The sequence below is a fragment of the Myotis myotis genome, unplaced genomic scaffold (genome assembly GCF_014108235.1).
Source record: "Myotis myotis isolate mMyoMyo1 unplaced genomic scaffold, mMyoMyo1.p scaffold_m19_p_14, whole genome shotgun sequence".
Taxonomy (NCBI): Eukaryota; Metazoa; Chordata; class Mammalia; order Chiroptera; family Vespertilionidae; genus Myotis; species Myotis myotis.
Window position 1 is genome coordinate 43,657,902 of NW_023416318.1, and position 15,162 is coordinate 43,673,063.

The 15,162-nt window shown below is 52.4% G+C and overlaps 2 protein-coding genes and 1 long non-coding RNA gene across 4 annotated transcripts; 2 read left to right on the top strand and 1 right to left on the bottom strand.

The window, feature by feature from the left end:
- Nucleotides 1–827: 827 nt before the first annotated feature.
- Nucleotides 828–2,580, bottom strand: LOC118669176. The gene is made up of 3 exons (XR_004971904.1): nucleotides 2,461–2,580; nucleotides 2,277–2,340; nucleotides 828–962 (listed from the first exon to the last, which is right to left on the bottom strand). It is a non-coding gene; the product is annotated as an uncharacterized LOC118669176 (long non-coding RNA).
- Nucleotides 2,581–2,686: 106 nt separating this feature from the next.
- MPV17 (mitochondrial inner membrane protein MPV17) lies at nucleotides 2,687–13,496 on the top strand. Of its 2 annotated transcripts, XM_036335059.1 has the most exons (8): nucleotides 2,687–2,801; nucleotides 3,274–3,348; nucleotides 10,107–10,222; nucleotides 10,408–10,500; nucleotides 10,592–10,687; nucleotides 10,928–10,960; nucleotides 11,276–11,328; nucleotides 12,539–13,496. In XM_036335059.1, exons 2-8 carry the CDS (start codon nucleotides 3,279–3,281, stop codon nucleotides 12,606–12,608), a joined length of 531 nt encoding a protein of 176 aa, XP_036190952.1. In that variant the 5' UTR covers nucleotides 2,687–2,801; nucleotides 3,274–3,278; the 3' UTR covers nucleotides 12,609–13,496. The 2 variants fall into 2 exon arrangements, with proteins under 2 accessions (XP_036190952.1, XP_036190953.1); XM_036335060.1 differs by lacking the exons at nucleotides 2,687–2,801; nucleotides 3,274–3,348 and adding an exon at nucleotides 6,260–6,384.
- Nucleotides 13,497–13,628: 132 nt separating this feature from the next.
- Nucleotides 13,629–15,157, top strand: UCN (urocortin). Its single transcript, XM_036335065.1, has 2 exons — nucleotides 13,629–14,345; nucleotides 14,611–15,157. Exon 2 carries the CDS (start codon nucleotides 14,624–14,626, stop codon nucleotides 15,005–15,007), a length of 384 nt encoding a protein of 127 aa, XP_036190958.1. The 5' UTR covers nucleotides 13,629–14,345; nucleotides 14,611–14,623; the 3' UTR covers nucleotides 15,008–15,157.
- The last annotated feature ends 5 nt before the right edge of the window (nucleotides 15,158–15,162 follow it).

Consider the following 15,162-nt stretch of genomic DNA (forward strand, 5'->3'; position numbering starts at 1 on the left):
AGAGAATCGATTTTTTTGTTTTGTTCCATTCATTCATTCACTCATTGGTTGCTTCTTTTATGTGCCCTGATTGGAGATCAAACCCGCAATCTTGGTGTATTGGGACGATGCTCTAACCAACAGAGCTACCCAACCAGGGCAAGGTTCTGTGACTTTAAACAACATATAAGGAAACAAACTTTATTATAGGTGAATTGATATAAACAAGATTTAAGTTCCTATGGCATCTCATTATAATGAAATGATGTTATTTGAGGACCTGCTGTATTGTTACAGCTCATCTTGTTAAAATCCTTTTGTGGGGTGCTGCAGGCTCATGACTGCAATACTGCTTGCTAAGCTAGGACATACCCCAGCAATGAGAAAGAGGCAAATCATAGTTTTGGAATGTATAAGAGTACAATCTGAGGTTTCGGGTAAGTAGATGGCTTCAACTATTCTAGAGAAAAATACACAGCCAGCTGCTATTTGAAGGGAGTAGAAATTAGTTTAGTGCCCACCTGGAACAAAGCCCTCTGGCACTCTATCTAGACTGATTGGCCAGATATCTGGGAATAGCTTTCTGCCTCTTAAGTGTAAGGAATTTATCAAATGTCAGAAAACCTTTAAGGAAGGAATCAAGTACTTCAATTTCCTTCCTGTACAGAAGAGGAAACAGACCTGGAGGCAACCCAGACCATTAGTAGCAGAGGAACCACAGCCCACGTCAGTGCAAAAGAGCCAAGTATTGCACCATCCTATTGTGATCCAGCTCAGGTTGTGCCAGTTCTCTTTTTGAGCTGATTGATAAGGAACTGCCTTCCACTGCAGAGAAATTCCCGCATCCTACACAGTAGTCCCTTGACACTGCATTATTGAAATCGCCCTCTCAGTGGTAAAAAGGATGGGACCTGGGGACCCATGCTATTGAGGCTGTAGGTGGGTGCTGGCAACCCTGCTGCTGAGTGTCAGCCCGTCTTGACCTACAAAAGAAAATCAGAAAGACGTTTTCAGCCTTGCTTTCTCTCCAGGCCACTCCCTTTCTAACCTTCCCTCCCAATATACCCACTTTATATTATTCATAGGTTTCTGCACTTCTCCTTGTGGCTGTTCTCACACTAGTCCCTCCTCTGGGAGTGTCCTTTTCCAGCTTCTCCACCTAAGCACTCTTCAAGATCCCAGCTCAAATTCTACCTTCACAGAGGGGCTTCCCAGATTTCTCCAGTAAAAATTATTTCATGTGTCCCCAAGAGGGAAGTAAAGGAGGAGGATAAACAAGTGTTTATTAAGCACTTGGTCTATTTCGGATACTTTGCATATGTCAGTTAATCATATGATGCAGGTTTTACTCTATTTTACTTGATAAAGGTAAGATTCTGAGCAGTTAACCAGTCTGAATAAGGTCATAGAACTAAGTGATGGTACTGGGATTTTAACCTGGACAGTCTGACATTAGAATACAACTTTCCAACCTGCCACATTTAGTCTATTTACTAGTGTAAATCCACTCTATTATGGTGTTTTGCTTGTAAAAGGTTTTAGTTAAAGGTTTGCGACATTGAATTCTCTTGCTTCCTTATTCCAGTATCTGTGACAGGATTCTCCCTGCCTTAATCATATAGGAATTGAGTATATTGGGGCTGCAGTTAGCCAGGTAGAGAGCCTGAAAAACAATCAGACATGGCTGCCTCCTGAAGTGTGGGCTTCGTGGATATAGTTAGCAAAGGCTAACAAATCCACTGCCAAGGATCTTGGAAGAGTTTCTACCTCCCTAAGGAGGATGTTGCACTATATTCACAAAATTTTAGAATGTTAGAGTGGTAAAGGGTAATTAGGAAATCACCTAATCCCCAACACTTTTAGTTGTGGGCCCTTTTGTTTAAAAGTGGCTCTGTCTGTAAGTATATATATATTTTTAACAAGTTGAGATAAAGAAGAATCTGTAGGGATAGTCATCCTCACAAACATAAACCCGTAAAACTGGAGCCCAGTTTGTGAAAGTCCAACCCCCTTATTTCACAGATAAGGAGCCTTAAGTTCAAGTCTAGTGATAACCAGGGCTGCCCAGCCACTAGTTCAGAACCCAGTACCTAGCCCAGCCGGTGTGGCTCAATGGGTTGGGCGTCCTCCCGGGCACCGAAAGGTTGCCGGTTGATTCCCAGTCAGAGCACATGACTGGGTTGCTGGTCGATCCCAGTAGGGAGCGTGCAGGAGGCAGCTGATGGATGTTTCTCTCTCGTCAATGTTTCTCCCTCTCTCAAAAACAATAAAACGTTTTTTAAAAAAGAAACCAGTACCTAAACTTCGTAAGGCTCCAATCCCAATGCAGGAGTCATCCTTATGCAGCATTCCTAAGGGCTGCTGTGGACAAAGCATTGCAGTAGTTGCTATGAGGAAGACAGCTATGAACATACCCAGTCCCACCCACTCAGGAGCTCACAACTGCGGCTACAGAGGAACCTTGAGACAAATGACACACACGCTTAACTGGCTTGTAGTTTCCAAACAGACGGAGACAGAAGTCACGACCCTGGCCAGTTCCGGGGCGGGGGCGGGAGGGCAGGAGCAGACCCGGTCGGACCGAGGTGGGAAGCGTGACCGGCGGGGCCACGCCCAGGCCGGCTTGGGGCTTAGTCAACTGGGAAAACCCGTCGCTCCGGCCGAGCTGACCGCTGTCCACGAGCAGCAGTGACGAATCAGCCCGCCCATCCCTGCGCCCGCCGCGGGGGAAAGCCTCCGCCCAGCCAGGCGGAAGGGGCGGGGCTCACGGCGGAAGTCCCGCCGCCCGTCAGGTCACGTGGAGGGGCTGAGCTCGCGCGCAGGTGAGTTGTCCGGGGTCCGCCAGGAGCGGCTCAAACCTCGGCGCGCCGCGCACGCCCACGGCGCACGTGGTCATCCCAGGCCCGGGAGGGACCAGCCCTGTGTCCCGCGTGGAGTTGGACTCAGGAAGGATGCGGGCTGGTTCCGACTGAGCGTCCGAACCTGGGGACCGGCCAGGCTCTGCGGAAAGCCGGAGCGAGCCCGTCCTCGGCAGCGCCTCGTGGGGCGGAGGGCCCCGGTGGCCCTGCCCCCGGGCTGGGGTGCGGTGGCGGGAGGCTGCCGCCTGCATTTCACAGCCCCCCGCGGCCTTCCTGTTTACCCTCTGACCGGAAGCTGTCCAGGAGGCATCCCCCTGAGCCCCTCGCGGGTGGACCGTGGGAGCGGGAGGAGGAGAGGGATGGGTCCCAGGGAAAGCCCAGCGTCTCTCTGCTTGTGGGCGGGCCGTGGCCTGAACCCCTCCTCTTGGCTCGGCAGGAAGCATGGCGCTCTGGCGGGCATACCAGCGGGCCCTGAATGCCCACCCGTGGAAAGTTCAGGTCCTGACGGCCGGTGAGTGCGCCCTGGGACCCGAGCGGGGCCAGAGGCGGCTGATTGGAAGGCAGGCGCTTGCCCCGCCCCCCTCACTTGTCCCTCCTATCCTGCCCCCTTGCAGAGTTGGCTGTCTCGTCCCAAGCTGTCTCCTGTCTGGCTGGGAGGGTGGGTCCCCGTAGGGAAGGGATATGCATAGTTGGTCTAGCTGTTAGGTAGGAGCTGAGGAGTCATCCCTCACGATAAAGGCATTGGCCCAGGAGGCCTTACCTTAGAAAAGTAATCGCAACACAGGGTCCTCTGACATTGTAGGGTGTGCAAGTCACGGTCACACACATTGTCCCCACAGAGCTCTGTGATGAGCTAGGACTACCTGATCCCCATTAGGTTACAGAGGTAATAAGTGTTTTCCTTAGTATTTTTTATTGTGAAATGCATCTTAACACAAAAGAACGATTAAGACATGTAAGTACACTTTCAGTGTCAAAACTGGACACTCCATGAGTACCCAGCTGTGAGACCCCCTGTGCACCTGTCCCTCGTTCAGACTCCCAAGAGACAACCACTGCCCTGGGTTCTGTTTATATCATCCTTTTGCTTTTCTCATGGTTTTTACTACCTATGTACCGTATCCCCAAACAATATACTAACCAAGGGTTTATTTTTACTCCAAATCCAGTGATTAAGTAGCAACTTCACAAAGATAACCCAGTGACTTACCTGCATTTGTTACTGTTACCATTTTCGTTTTGTCGATTGGCTCATGTAAAGGAGGCATGGAGATAAGTTATTATGGGGGAAGAATCATAAGGAGTGTGACTATGGGGCAGCACAAGAGTGATCAGGTTAAGACGGGGGGTTACCATGTTTAGAGGAAGGGAACAGGATTCTAATGAGGACATGGGCTTCTGAGAGGAAGACTTGAAAGGTGGGGGGGAGTAAACAAAACCAGGATGGAACAGCGGTCCTGCTACTAGAATAGCTTCACATCAGCACTAGACACCTCATTGGGGAACTGTCCAAAAGGTGGATTCTTTTGCCCTCCGGCCCCTTTCCAGCCTCCTGTGCCCAACCACCCTATGTCCTGTCCTCAGAGTGTCCGTCATCCTGTATGACTCACCTGGCTGCGTGTGTGGTGACTCATGCTGGACTGTGTGGCTGTGATGGGAACTGACACTCTGGGCCCTTTGCCCAGCCTCAGATTCCCTCAGGGCCCCTAGCTGCCGGAAGGAAGGTTCCCCTTCTTGGCCATTAAGAATAGGGAGGGGGAAAAAGAAAGGAAGAAAAAAGAATAAGGAGGGAAGGATAGTCCCTGCTCAAGGCACCTGCAGCTGACCAGGGCAGGAGTTGGAGCTCCAAGGGGCCCAAGTGCAGATATGTAGCTTAATCGTGTACATACTTGCCTGTCGGGGCTACAGCCCTGTGGCTCCATACCTGCAGTCTTTCTGAGGCAGTGCCAACAGCTCAGCCCCAAAGCAACCGCTGGGTAGCACTTTTCTCAGGCTTTTCCAAACCTTTCAGGCTTCTCTTACCTGCTGCTCAGTTGGATCAAACAAAAAGGAAAGCGAGGAGGTGGGAATTGCTCACCAAGTTGCTTTTAGATCCCAGCACAGTAGTTCCTAAACAGTAGAGATTTCAGACTTGGAATCAGAACACCATGATTTGAATCTCAGAGCCATAGCAGTTGTCGTAGCTGCATGAACAAGTCAATAAACCTCTTTGAGCCTCAGTTTCCTCATTTAGAACTTGAGTTTAGTTATATGATTTCACAGAGTAAGTGTAGGGATTATCTCTGTGAAGGCTTTAGAGACTTAAAACTGTTAATAAACTTTAAGGCTCCAGGGGTTGGCCTGGAGTGTTCTCTGAGTGTTGGCAACCCAGGCACAGCAAGCTAGTCTTTTTAAAACATATTTTTTTTTTCTTCATTTCAGAGAGGAAAGGAGAGGGAGAGAGAGAGAAAAAAAAACATCAATAATGAGAGAATCATCAATCAGCTGCCTCCTGCACGCCCTCTACTGGTGATGGAGCCCAGCACCTAGGCAAGTGCCCTGATGGGGAATCAAACCGTGACCTCCTGGTTCATAGGTGTACGCTCAACTACTGAGCCACACTGGCCGGGCAAGCAGTTCTTTTTATAGAGGTATTTGGGTTGGGTTTGTTCCACTTGCCAGAAACCTTAACATGAGCTTTGGTTGGGTTACTCAGTTGGTTAGAGCGTTGTCCTGATATGCCAAGGTTGTGGGTTTGGTCTCTGGTCAGGGCACATACAAGAAGCAACCAATGAATGCATAAATAAGTGGAACGATGAATTGATGCTTCTCCATCTCATTCCCTTCATCTCTTTAAAACCAAAGCATTAAAAAAAATCTGAACATGGACCACTATCTTAGCCTTGGTTCTCCAAAAAGCAGAACCTGAAACTTCTGTGCAAGTACTTTATAAGGGCCCATGGGGGAAGGAGGAGGAAGAGCTGATTTAAGGACACATTGTTAAATTGGACACTGCTTAAGGCACCTAGCTGCTCAGTCCCTTAAAACTGACTGGGAAGCTCTTTGAAATGCCTCTTAGGACTACATAGGTGAGTAGTCTTTTCTGGAGAAAAGGAGAAACCTTTACCCACTAGCTGCCAACTCATTGGTTAAAGGTTCGCCACGTGGGATGTTAATGCCCATTTACTACCAAATTGCACATGCATGGTCCCCAAGTAAAGCATCCACAGTGCAGCCCCCGATGTGGCATAGGCAAGAATCTATCAGGTTGAATTGCTGTAATGGCTGGAATAAGATAAGTGAATCAAGATCTGAAATGGTTCAAAAGAAGTGTCTGATAACATTCAGTTTGGACCAAGCCAGAGTCAGGAACAGGGCGGCCTGGGCAAAGGTCTGCTGTGTTTTGCAGAATTTGAGTCCGCCTTCTCCCATCCTTTCTTAAGGGCCTTTCCAGTCTTCAGAGGACCCAAGGCCCAACTCCATGCATCTTAGCCAACCTGGGCCTGCTGTGGGAGCACCTGAGCTTCTGCAGACACTGGTTTCCCTGGAGTCTGAATTAAACCAGGATGTAAGAGCTCATCCAGTCCAGCCCCTGATATTACAGAAAAGGAAACTGAGGCAAGGAGGGGGACATGCACTGAGGTCCCACATCATCAGTGGTAGAGCTGGCGTTAGAACCCATGGCGCTTGCCAGTGCACTGCCCTGTACTTGAGACTCCTGGGGACTCAGGATGCTGAGTGTAGCCCCAGCTGGTCTACACTATAGAACCCTATGTTTGGTCTCATTTTCTAGCCGTAGGATAGATAGTCCAGGTCAGGGGTGGGGAAGACATTCAGACCAATCCCAGAGGATGCACTCTCCCCTTTCTGCGGGGCTCCAGCTCCCTCTGGGCTCTGCCAGACCAAGCCCCTATGCCAGGCAGCTATTGACTTGGAGGCTTCTGTGGAGGAATGAGTCAACAGCACCTCTGGCCCCACACCAGCAGCTCTACCTGACAGCTCGGGTCTCCTGGACGCAAGGACACGCTTCCTGCCCTTCATGCCAGCTTTCTGCCCCCAGCCTGTTCTCTTCCATTAACACTTTTTTTCTTGCCCCTAAGACTCCATGCACAAAAGCCAGGAGAGGAACAAAATAGAGAACTTACTCTCACCTGGACCTAGGAAGAGGGGATAGAACTTGGGGCTTTTCCACTAGTAGACAGAGGAGTGGTCCCAATTACCTCTGTGCTCAGAGGCAGCCCGCCCCCCCCCCCCAAACCCGCCCCCACTCTGCTGAATCCGGTCTCGAGTGACGGCATGAGAACTGGCACCTACCCAGGGGTATGATGTCACGCCAGCGCCAACGTCTGCCTGCTGGGCTCTGTGCCCAGCCTAGCTTTGGGGCATCACTGGCCAGCAGCCCCTCACCCTGCCCCATCAGGGCTCAGGCAGTATGTTTCTGCAGGCCTCCAGCCCCAACCCCCTGGGGCTAGAGGGCCAGAGCATGGGGAGGGCCAGACCAACCAAATATGCCTAAAAGGGCTCCCACACCTGGGCTTGGGTAAGATGGAATACGGAGTCTGAATGTCAGCCTTTCCTGCCCAGTCACTTGGACCAGAAGTGTAGGCCTTGCTCTGTGCGGGGACCGAAGCCACAGACCACCCTGGAGTTGCTGAGGCCCAGGGGCCTGATAATTTGTGGACAGAAGGGAACCTCGGTCCTGTCCTGTCTGAAATGGACAGAACTGGCGGGGCTACTGAGCTACATCCACCTGTCCTGCTGCTGCCCTATCACTCGGGGTGTCTGGGGTTTGGTGTGCGTGGTTAGGGGCCTGGAATCTCTCTCTCTCAAAGGCTGCCCGAGTACGGGGCTAGAATTGGGACTTTGGTTTTCATTCCTGCTCTGCCTTGAGCTTGCTGTTGACAGTGGTCAAGCATAAGAGTGGAAACACACAGCTGTCTCTGTGACAGTTCCTTTCTCAGGAATCTCGCTTCGCTCCCCACAGGTGACAAGGAACAGATGGTCTCACATTCTAGGGAGTGAAAAACAGAGGATTATCTTTGAGATGCAGGCTTCCGGGGCCTGCTTCCGGCAGAAGGCAGGAACCCCCTGCGAGTGGCAGCCACAGGAGCCTTTTGGCGCCCTCCGGCCCCGATGGCCAAGTCAGCCTATTCTGGGAATTCCCTGGCCCTCCTGTTCCTCCTCGAGAGAAGGCCTGGGTTCAGGCCCCCAGCTCCACTTCTCATCAAGTCCCTCTTCTCTCAAAGACAAGTGGGTGTGGTACCCCAACCTCCCAGACCTTTTGTGAGGACGGAATGTGTGTGGGCCCTTTGTAAACTCTAAACACCTTGCTCCAGGAGAATGTTAAGCTGTCAGTCTTTTCATTTAACAAGCGCCTGCCTTTCTGTCCATCCTCCTGGGACTTCTCAGGGTCGCTCTTCCCTTTAGGCATGGCCACAGTGGCCCCCTCCCCGGCCTGGGAGTGCAGCTGGTGACCCCGTTGTCAGGGAGGGGCATAGGGAGTTCAGTGCTAACTAGGGGAGCAAGCCTTCAGTTCCACTGGTCCTCACACCTTGAGCCCGACGTGGTCCTTGGGCTAGACTTCAGAGTTCTTTAATGCCCTTTCCCAGAGTAGGCCTGTTTGGGGTAGTACTTTTGACGTTTCTCCTTGCTTTACTTTCTGAGCACCTGCCAGGGGCTCGGTTACGTATGGCTGAGGATGAGAGAACACAGATGCCTAGGATCCTGTCCTTGTCCTTTGGCAGGTGGCAACTAGTCATGTTCTGGGAAGGCCCTCCACCACTATGGGGGTTTCAGGGAGAGGAGAGGCAGGGCTGTCTTAATGGGTGTGCTGAGACCGGCAGCCTCGGTCACCTACAGGTGTCCCAGCTCTAGCTCTCAGCCTTGCCCGGCGGCCTCTGACGAGGCTGCTCAGGGGCAGAGCTGTGCAGAGGGTGCGGGGGAAGAGCAGTGAGTGTGCAGCCAGCACGGACGTCAGAGCCAGCTCCCAGCCAAGGAAAGGGTTGAAGGATGTGTTTGCCCAGTGCTAATTGAGGGCACAAGGACAGTGGTGGCTACGGGGCTGGAGGGGGACTCTCATTACTCTGTGAGATGGACAGGCGAGCTGGAGATCATACGGTCACTCCCAAGCAGCCCTATATATATAAGTATTTGCTAGAAACCATCACGCCACCATAGCTGAAGGGGGGCTCTGTAAATAGTCTTGGTCTCTGGTATGGGCATCTGACAAGGGCTGCTTAGAGCTGGGTATCCGTGCAAGCGAAGGGAGGGGCGGGCAGGAAACGGGTATAGAAGCTGGGGGAGAAATGGCTATAATACCTATTGCCAGCTCAGTCTGAGATTGTGAGTGGGGAAATTGGGTTTACCTGATTGTGTTAAGAGGTGGCCAGGACTCCTCCCTATGGGGACTCTTACCACCTCAGCCAGTCATCTTCCTAACCAGGGCCATTTGAACACTCATTCTTTTTATATATATATATTTTATTGATTTTTACAGAGAGGAAGGGAGAGGGAGAGGGAGTTAGAAACATCCATGAGAGAGAAACATGGATCAGCTGCCTCCTGCACACCCCCCACTGGGAATGTGCCCGCAGCCAAGGTACATGCCCTTGACTGGAATCGAACCTGGGACCCTTCAGTCCGCAGGCTGACGCTCTATCCACTGAGCCAAACCGGTCAGGGCAAACACTCATGTTTTAAAAAAAGAGTTATTCTTGCTGTTATCCACAACTGGAGACCCCAAGACCAAGGTGAAGGACATTGACCAGGGTCTTGTCTTGGGTTTTGGGGAAAAAACCAGGGTTCCTTACCATTCCACACATGACCTATTCATAGTGTGGTGTCCTGGAAAGAATACTGTTCAGTAAATCAAACCACCTGGTTGTGCCTTGGCTCTGCCACTTACTGGATATGTGAGGTTGCAGGCCTGTATTCCCATACCTCTAAGTTATGTGGAAGGCCTTTCTGATTCTGACAGGTTCTCAGCCCCTGGCACCTTAGATTTCTCCTTTCTCTAGCTTCAATTTCTGACTCTGACTTCACTTGATTTCTCAGTGCAGAGTTCTCGGGCCTGCCCTGCTCAGGGCTGCTCATCACAGTTTCTAACAGTACACACATGAGGTGTCACCATCCTTGGGAGAGGAGAACTTGGAAGCAGCAGCAAGGGACTGGCCAGAATAAGCCCTTGGGCCCAGAGTGCCAGAGCCTCATTCAATCAGCAGGCTTATCCAGCTCCTTGGAGTGGCAGCCCATCCGGGAGGTGTCCTGACAACACCTGTGTACCCTGCACAGGGTCCCTGATGGGCCTGGGTGACATTATCTCACAGCAGCTGGTGGAGAGGCGAGGTATGCGGAAACACCAGATTAGCCGGACCCTGACCATGGCCTCTCTGGGCTGTGGCTTTGTGGTAAGTTTGCCCGTAGCAGGGCTGCTGGTGGTCTGTTTCCCTTGGCCTCTCGCACATCTACGCTTACCTGAGTGTATGCTTGTCCTGGGATTTGGTTTCTAATGCTTGGGGGAGGAGCTGTGTGCTGTAAAAGCCAACTGCTTCCCTCATTGCATCCCTGCCCCCTCCCTGGGGTTTACTTTCAGGGCCCTGTAGTAGGAGGCTGGTACAAGGTTTTGGACCGGCTCATCCCTGGCACCACCAAGGTGGATGCTCTAAAGAAGATGTTGTTGGACCAGGTGAGCAGAAGGAAAGGGAGGTTGAGAAGGGTGAGCTGCATCGGGACAGTGGGGTTTAGGTGCTCACAGCATTTTCATTTCTCTTCCCTAGGGGTGCTTTGCCCCGTGTTTTCTAGGCAGTTTCCTCTCACTGACAGGGGCACTCAATGGACTGTCAGCCCAGGACAACTGGGCCAAACTCCAGCGGGTGAGTTGGGCAGGTGTGGGGTGATCTCTGGCTGTCCGGCTGGCATGCCCAGGGCAAGGAGGCAGGCTTCATGGGAATAAGACAGGTGGATGTGCAGGGAGAGTCCCAGCTCTGGAGGAGAGGGGTGAGGGAGGTGTGGTGAAGATACGTGTTCTTTGCACAGAAGTCTGTGTGTGATAGGACTGGGAGGCAGGAGCTGCATGGAAGTGCAAGTAACTTCTTCCTTCTTTGTCTCCTTAGGATTATCCTGATGCCCTCATCGCCAACTACTATGTAAGAGCTGGCACCTCCGCAGCCTGTGTTCCTGCTTCCTTGAGTCCAGAAGTGCCCAGGGATTGGGGGTGCTCCTGACATAGAAACCCCTTGGTTGGGATTACTCTCTCATTCCCAGTGCGGGCGGCACACTCCGAAGCAGTCACCCAGTTGTTCAGCTGGTTTTTGTTTACAGCTGAACATGGGCCAGTTCTCATGGGGGTTGGTTGCTGGTCAGAACTTAATAGGGTCAGCACTGTGAAATGGCCCATTTCACTCGGGATGGGGTCGGGTAATGGAGGCAGCCCCCCAACATTGACCTTCTCTCTCTTGTAGCTCTGGCCTGCTGTGCAGCTAGCCAACTTCTACCTGGTTCCCCTCTATTACAGGTATGACAGTTCCCTGCCCTACCCGTCAAGGGAGAGCCGAATTGTGAACAGTTAGAGATAAAGAGATTTTCATTCAGCCTTGAGCTACTTTATTTTTTTTTTTTAATTTATTTTTTTGTTAATCCTCACCTGAGGATATTTTTTCCATTGATATTTAGAGAGAGCGGAAGGGAGGGGGAGAGACATAGAGATACATCGATGTGAGAGAGACACATCGATTGGTTGTCTCCCGCATGCGCCCTGACTGGGGCCAGGGATGGAGCCTGCTACCAAGCTACATGCCCTTGACCAGAATCAAACCTGGGACCCTTCAGTCCAAGGGTTGATAGGGGCAAGCCGGCTGGGGCTTGAGCTACTTTACACGCCCCCCCAGAATACTCTGCCCTGACCAGAGCTCCTAGATTCCTGAGTATCTTCCCACTGACCTTTCATCTCAGGGAGGGTCCTGCTCCATAGCCATTGGCTCATCCCACCAGAGCTCTCCACCCTTGCTGCAGGGACAGTACCTAGGTGCTGCAGCCTAGATTAGACAGAAAGGTAGGCCAAAGAGCCATATAGCTGAGTTTAGTCCACATGTCGGGTTAGTCCACTGCAAAATATTATTTTACCCTAATAATAAAGGTAGTTGCTGAAACTACAATTTAACAAAGTTGAATTCAAGATGACTGGTTGAAATTATTGGAAGTGAGGGGGCTTTGGGAACAGGGAAAAAATACAAAACTCTTAAGAGAGGACATGGTCAAAATGTGCATGAATAGCATAGCTAAAAGGGATATAGACTTAATGAACCAAAATTTAAACAGGAGGGTCCTTGCAACAGTCTTTGAAACTAAAACAAGGTAAAATAAAGAGAAGAAGGCACTTTCAATGGCAGATAGTACATTTTGAAGACGAGGTCTTCTCAACATAGGTACATGTGTTTAGAAGGAGCCTGCACAGGGGCATGAACAAGAGCCACGCAAGGCCAGATGGCTGCTGAGGGCATTTCACTTCGAGGCTCTTGTGCAGGAAACAGCTCTGGGACAGCACGAGCCCTGAGCTGGTTGTCCTCTGGTCTGAGCCACATACCCCTCCGTAGAGGGCTAGAGGAAGGAGATCTGAATGTGGATGTTCTCAGAGCTAACACCTCCTCTTCCATCACATTCTCCTGTCTCTCCCCCTTTGCTGTCTCCTTACCCATCCTCTTCACGATGCCATTCCTGTTCCTTAGGTTGGCTGTTGTGCAGTGTGTTGCTGTTATCTGGAACTCCTACCTGTCCTGGAAGGCGCATCAGCTCTAAGCTTGCCTTGCAGTGATGCAGCTTGACCCTGGAATGGTCAGATGACCTCCTCAAAGTGGGCACATCAGTTTTCATGGGGTTTGGTTGCTGGTCAGAACATAATGGGGTCAGCACTATGAAATGGCCCGTTTCACTCTAAAGTGTGAAAGGACTCCTTTTGAATTCACTGAAATCTTTATTGTGGTCTGTGCCCGCCACATGATAGGCAGTCCGTAGTATTGGCTGGACCCTATGATCTTGGCAACTTTAGCTTATGCCCATATCCTGGCAAATGCCATTTATCCCCACTCTTCATTGATACAGTTGTTTCTCTAACCATTTCCAACCCCAGTGTAGCTCCAGTTCTTTGGGGATCCCCTCAAACTCTTTACGTGGTACTTCCATAAATATGGAATTGGTACCTCTATAAAAATGTCATCTGGAACCTGCAGAGGCCATGAGTAAGACCCAACAGAAAAATACTAGGGAGTCAATTTCTAGAGATGGAAAGAAAAGCCTAGAGACCGCCAAGCCCAGTCTTCACAGACGAAGACAATGAGGTCCATCGAAGTGAGGACCTGTCCACAGCACAAGTTAGTGGCAGAACAGGAACTTGAACCCGTGTCCTAGGGGTGGCACTTTTTTGTATAACCCCAAGTTCACATGGTGGAAAACCCAATGTCCAAGGTGACAGTATTAGGAGGTGGGACCTTTGGGAGGTGATAAGGTCATGAGGGCAGAGCCCTCACGGGATTTGTACCCTTATAAAAGCTGCCTGTGAGGACACAGCAAGAAAGTGCCGTCTAACCCATTAAGCAGGTCCTCAGAAGACACCGAGTTCATTGGCGCCGTGATCTTGGACTTCCCAGTCCCCAGAACTATGAAAAATAAATGCTCATTTATAAGCCACCCAGTTTTGTTTGTTTGTTGTTACAGCACCTCCAATGGACTAAGACACCATGTTTCCTTACTTTCTACCAAGGGATCTTAACCAGGAAGTCAAAGATACAGTGATGGTGCTACTGTGATTCCCAGGAGAAAAATTAACTTGACTGAACTACCACTCTGGGGCAAAATCAGAAGAGATGGGTCAGCTTTTTATGGTCTGAAAGTATGCGGCGGCCAGAAATCTTTTTTTATGGTGCCCAGTCAGCCCTAGAATTTAGATCCTGGGGCTGGAGTAAGATCAAGAATCCTGGCCAACTCAGCTGCCTCTTGGGTGGGTACCCTGGTGATGGCTCAGTGCCAGCTGTGCTGTCCTGGTTGCCTCAGTTTACAAAACGGTCTGTGCAGCACAGCATGCTCCCAATGCCGCTGATCCCTCTGGGGGCCGAGGGCAGGGTCAGCACCACGGACAGCCCCACGATCCAGCCGCCCTTTCTTGTGCCAGAGAAGACTGGCGGTCTGTTCTGGTCTGGGGACCGGCCTAGTCACTGCAGACTGTTCTCGGTGGTGAACGACTCATGGCGCCCAGAGCAAGCTTTCCGCCCCAGCCAGCGCCTTGCTCACTGGAGTCCGCTTTCGCTTCCAGCGCAAGCCCCAGAGACCTGCCCCTCGGGGGACCCGCTGGACTCGAAGCCGCGACCGTCATTGCTCTACAACCGGTGCATGTCCCTTGCTGACGTCAGCCGGAGCGGCTTGGAGCTATATAAGCTGGCGGCGGTCCTGGGACAGACCCCGTGTTTCCCCGGCGCCCTCAGCCCGCCCCAGGGACCGACCGGCTCCGTCCTGCGCTGCGCAGCCGCTCTTCCCGCACCTGTGAGTGGCCCTGGCGCGCCCGCCGGACTCCCTCTGCACCAGGACTCGGCACTCCGCTCACTTACGGGGGCCGCTAAGAGGGAGGGGGTGGGAGGGAAAGGGTGGCACAGGACTGGGCAGCGGCTGGGGCTGCAGGGAAGGTTGCGGGCACCGGGCAGCAGCCGAAGGGGACCTGCGGGGACGCTGGACGTGCACGGGAAGGGGAGCGGTGCCACCTGCGACTGCTCCACGCGCACCTCACCCTGCGCTGCTCCTGTGTGTCCAGGGCCGGCGGCACCATGAGACTGGCCGGACGAGAGGCGCTGCTGGCGGCGCTGCTGCTTCTGGCACAGCTGCGCCCGGGGAGCAGCCAGTGGAGCCCGGAGGAGGCGGCGGCGGCCAGCGTCCGGGACCCGAGTCTGCGCTGGAGCCCCGGAGCTCGGACCCAGGGCGGCGGGGCCCGCGCGCTCCTCCTGCTGTTGGCGGAGCGCTTCCCCCACCGCGTGGGGCCCGGCAGATGGGGAGCTGGGACCGCAGGCGAGCGGCCGCGACGGGAAGACCCTACGCTGTCCATCGACCTCACCTTCCACCTCCTGCGGACCCTGCTGGAGCTGGCGCGGACGCAGAGCCAGCGGGAGCGCGCGGAGCAGAACCGCATCCTGTTCGACTCGGTGGGCAAGTGACCCGCGGGGCCTGGGGCCCCGAAAACCACGACCCCACTCCCCACCCCCGGGCTGGCACCTGCTCGACCGGAACTGACCCATCCCGCGGGGCTGGAGCGGCCGGGGATGCCTTGAACACTCTGCGTTGCTAGTTTTTAATAAAAGTGCCGAAGAGC

What these genes read in the sequence shown, in the direction of transcription:
- MPV17 (XM_036335059.1), top strand. Translation starts at nt 3,279, where the DNA reads ATGGCGCTCTGGCGGGCATACCAGCGGGCCCTGAATGCCCACCCGTGG. An exon ending in CTCTGGGCTGTGGCTTTGTG is followed by an intron (nt 10,223 to 10,407) that starts GTAAGTTTGCCC and finishes GTTTACTTTCAG; the next exon opens with GGCCCTGTAGTAGGAGGCTG. An exon ending in CTGGTTCCCCTCTATTACAG is followed by an intron (nt 11,329 to 12,538) that starts GTATGACAGTTC and finishes CCTGTTCCTTAG; the next exon opens with GTTGGCTGTTGTGCAGTGTG.
- UCN (XM_036335065.1), top strand. Translation starts at nt 14,624, where the DNA reads ATGAGACTGGCCGGACGAGAGGCGCTGCTGGCGGCGCTGCTGCTTCTG.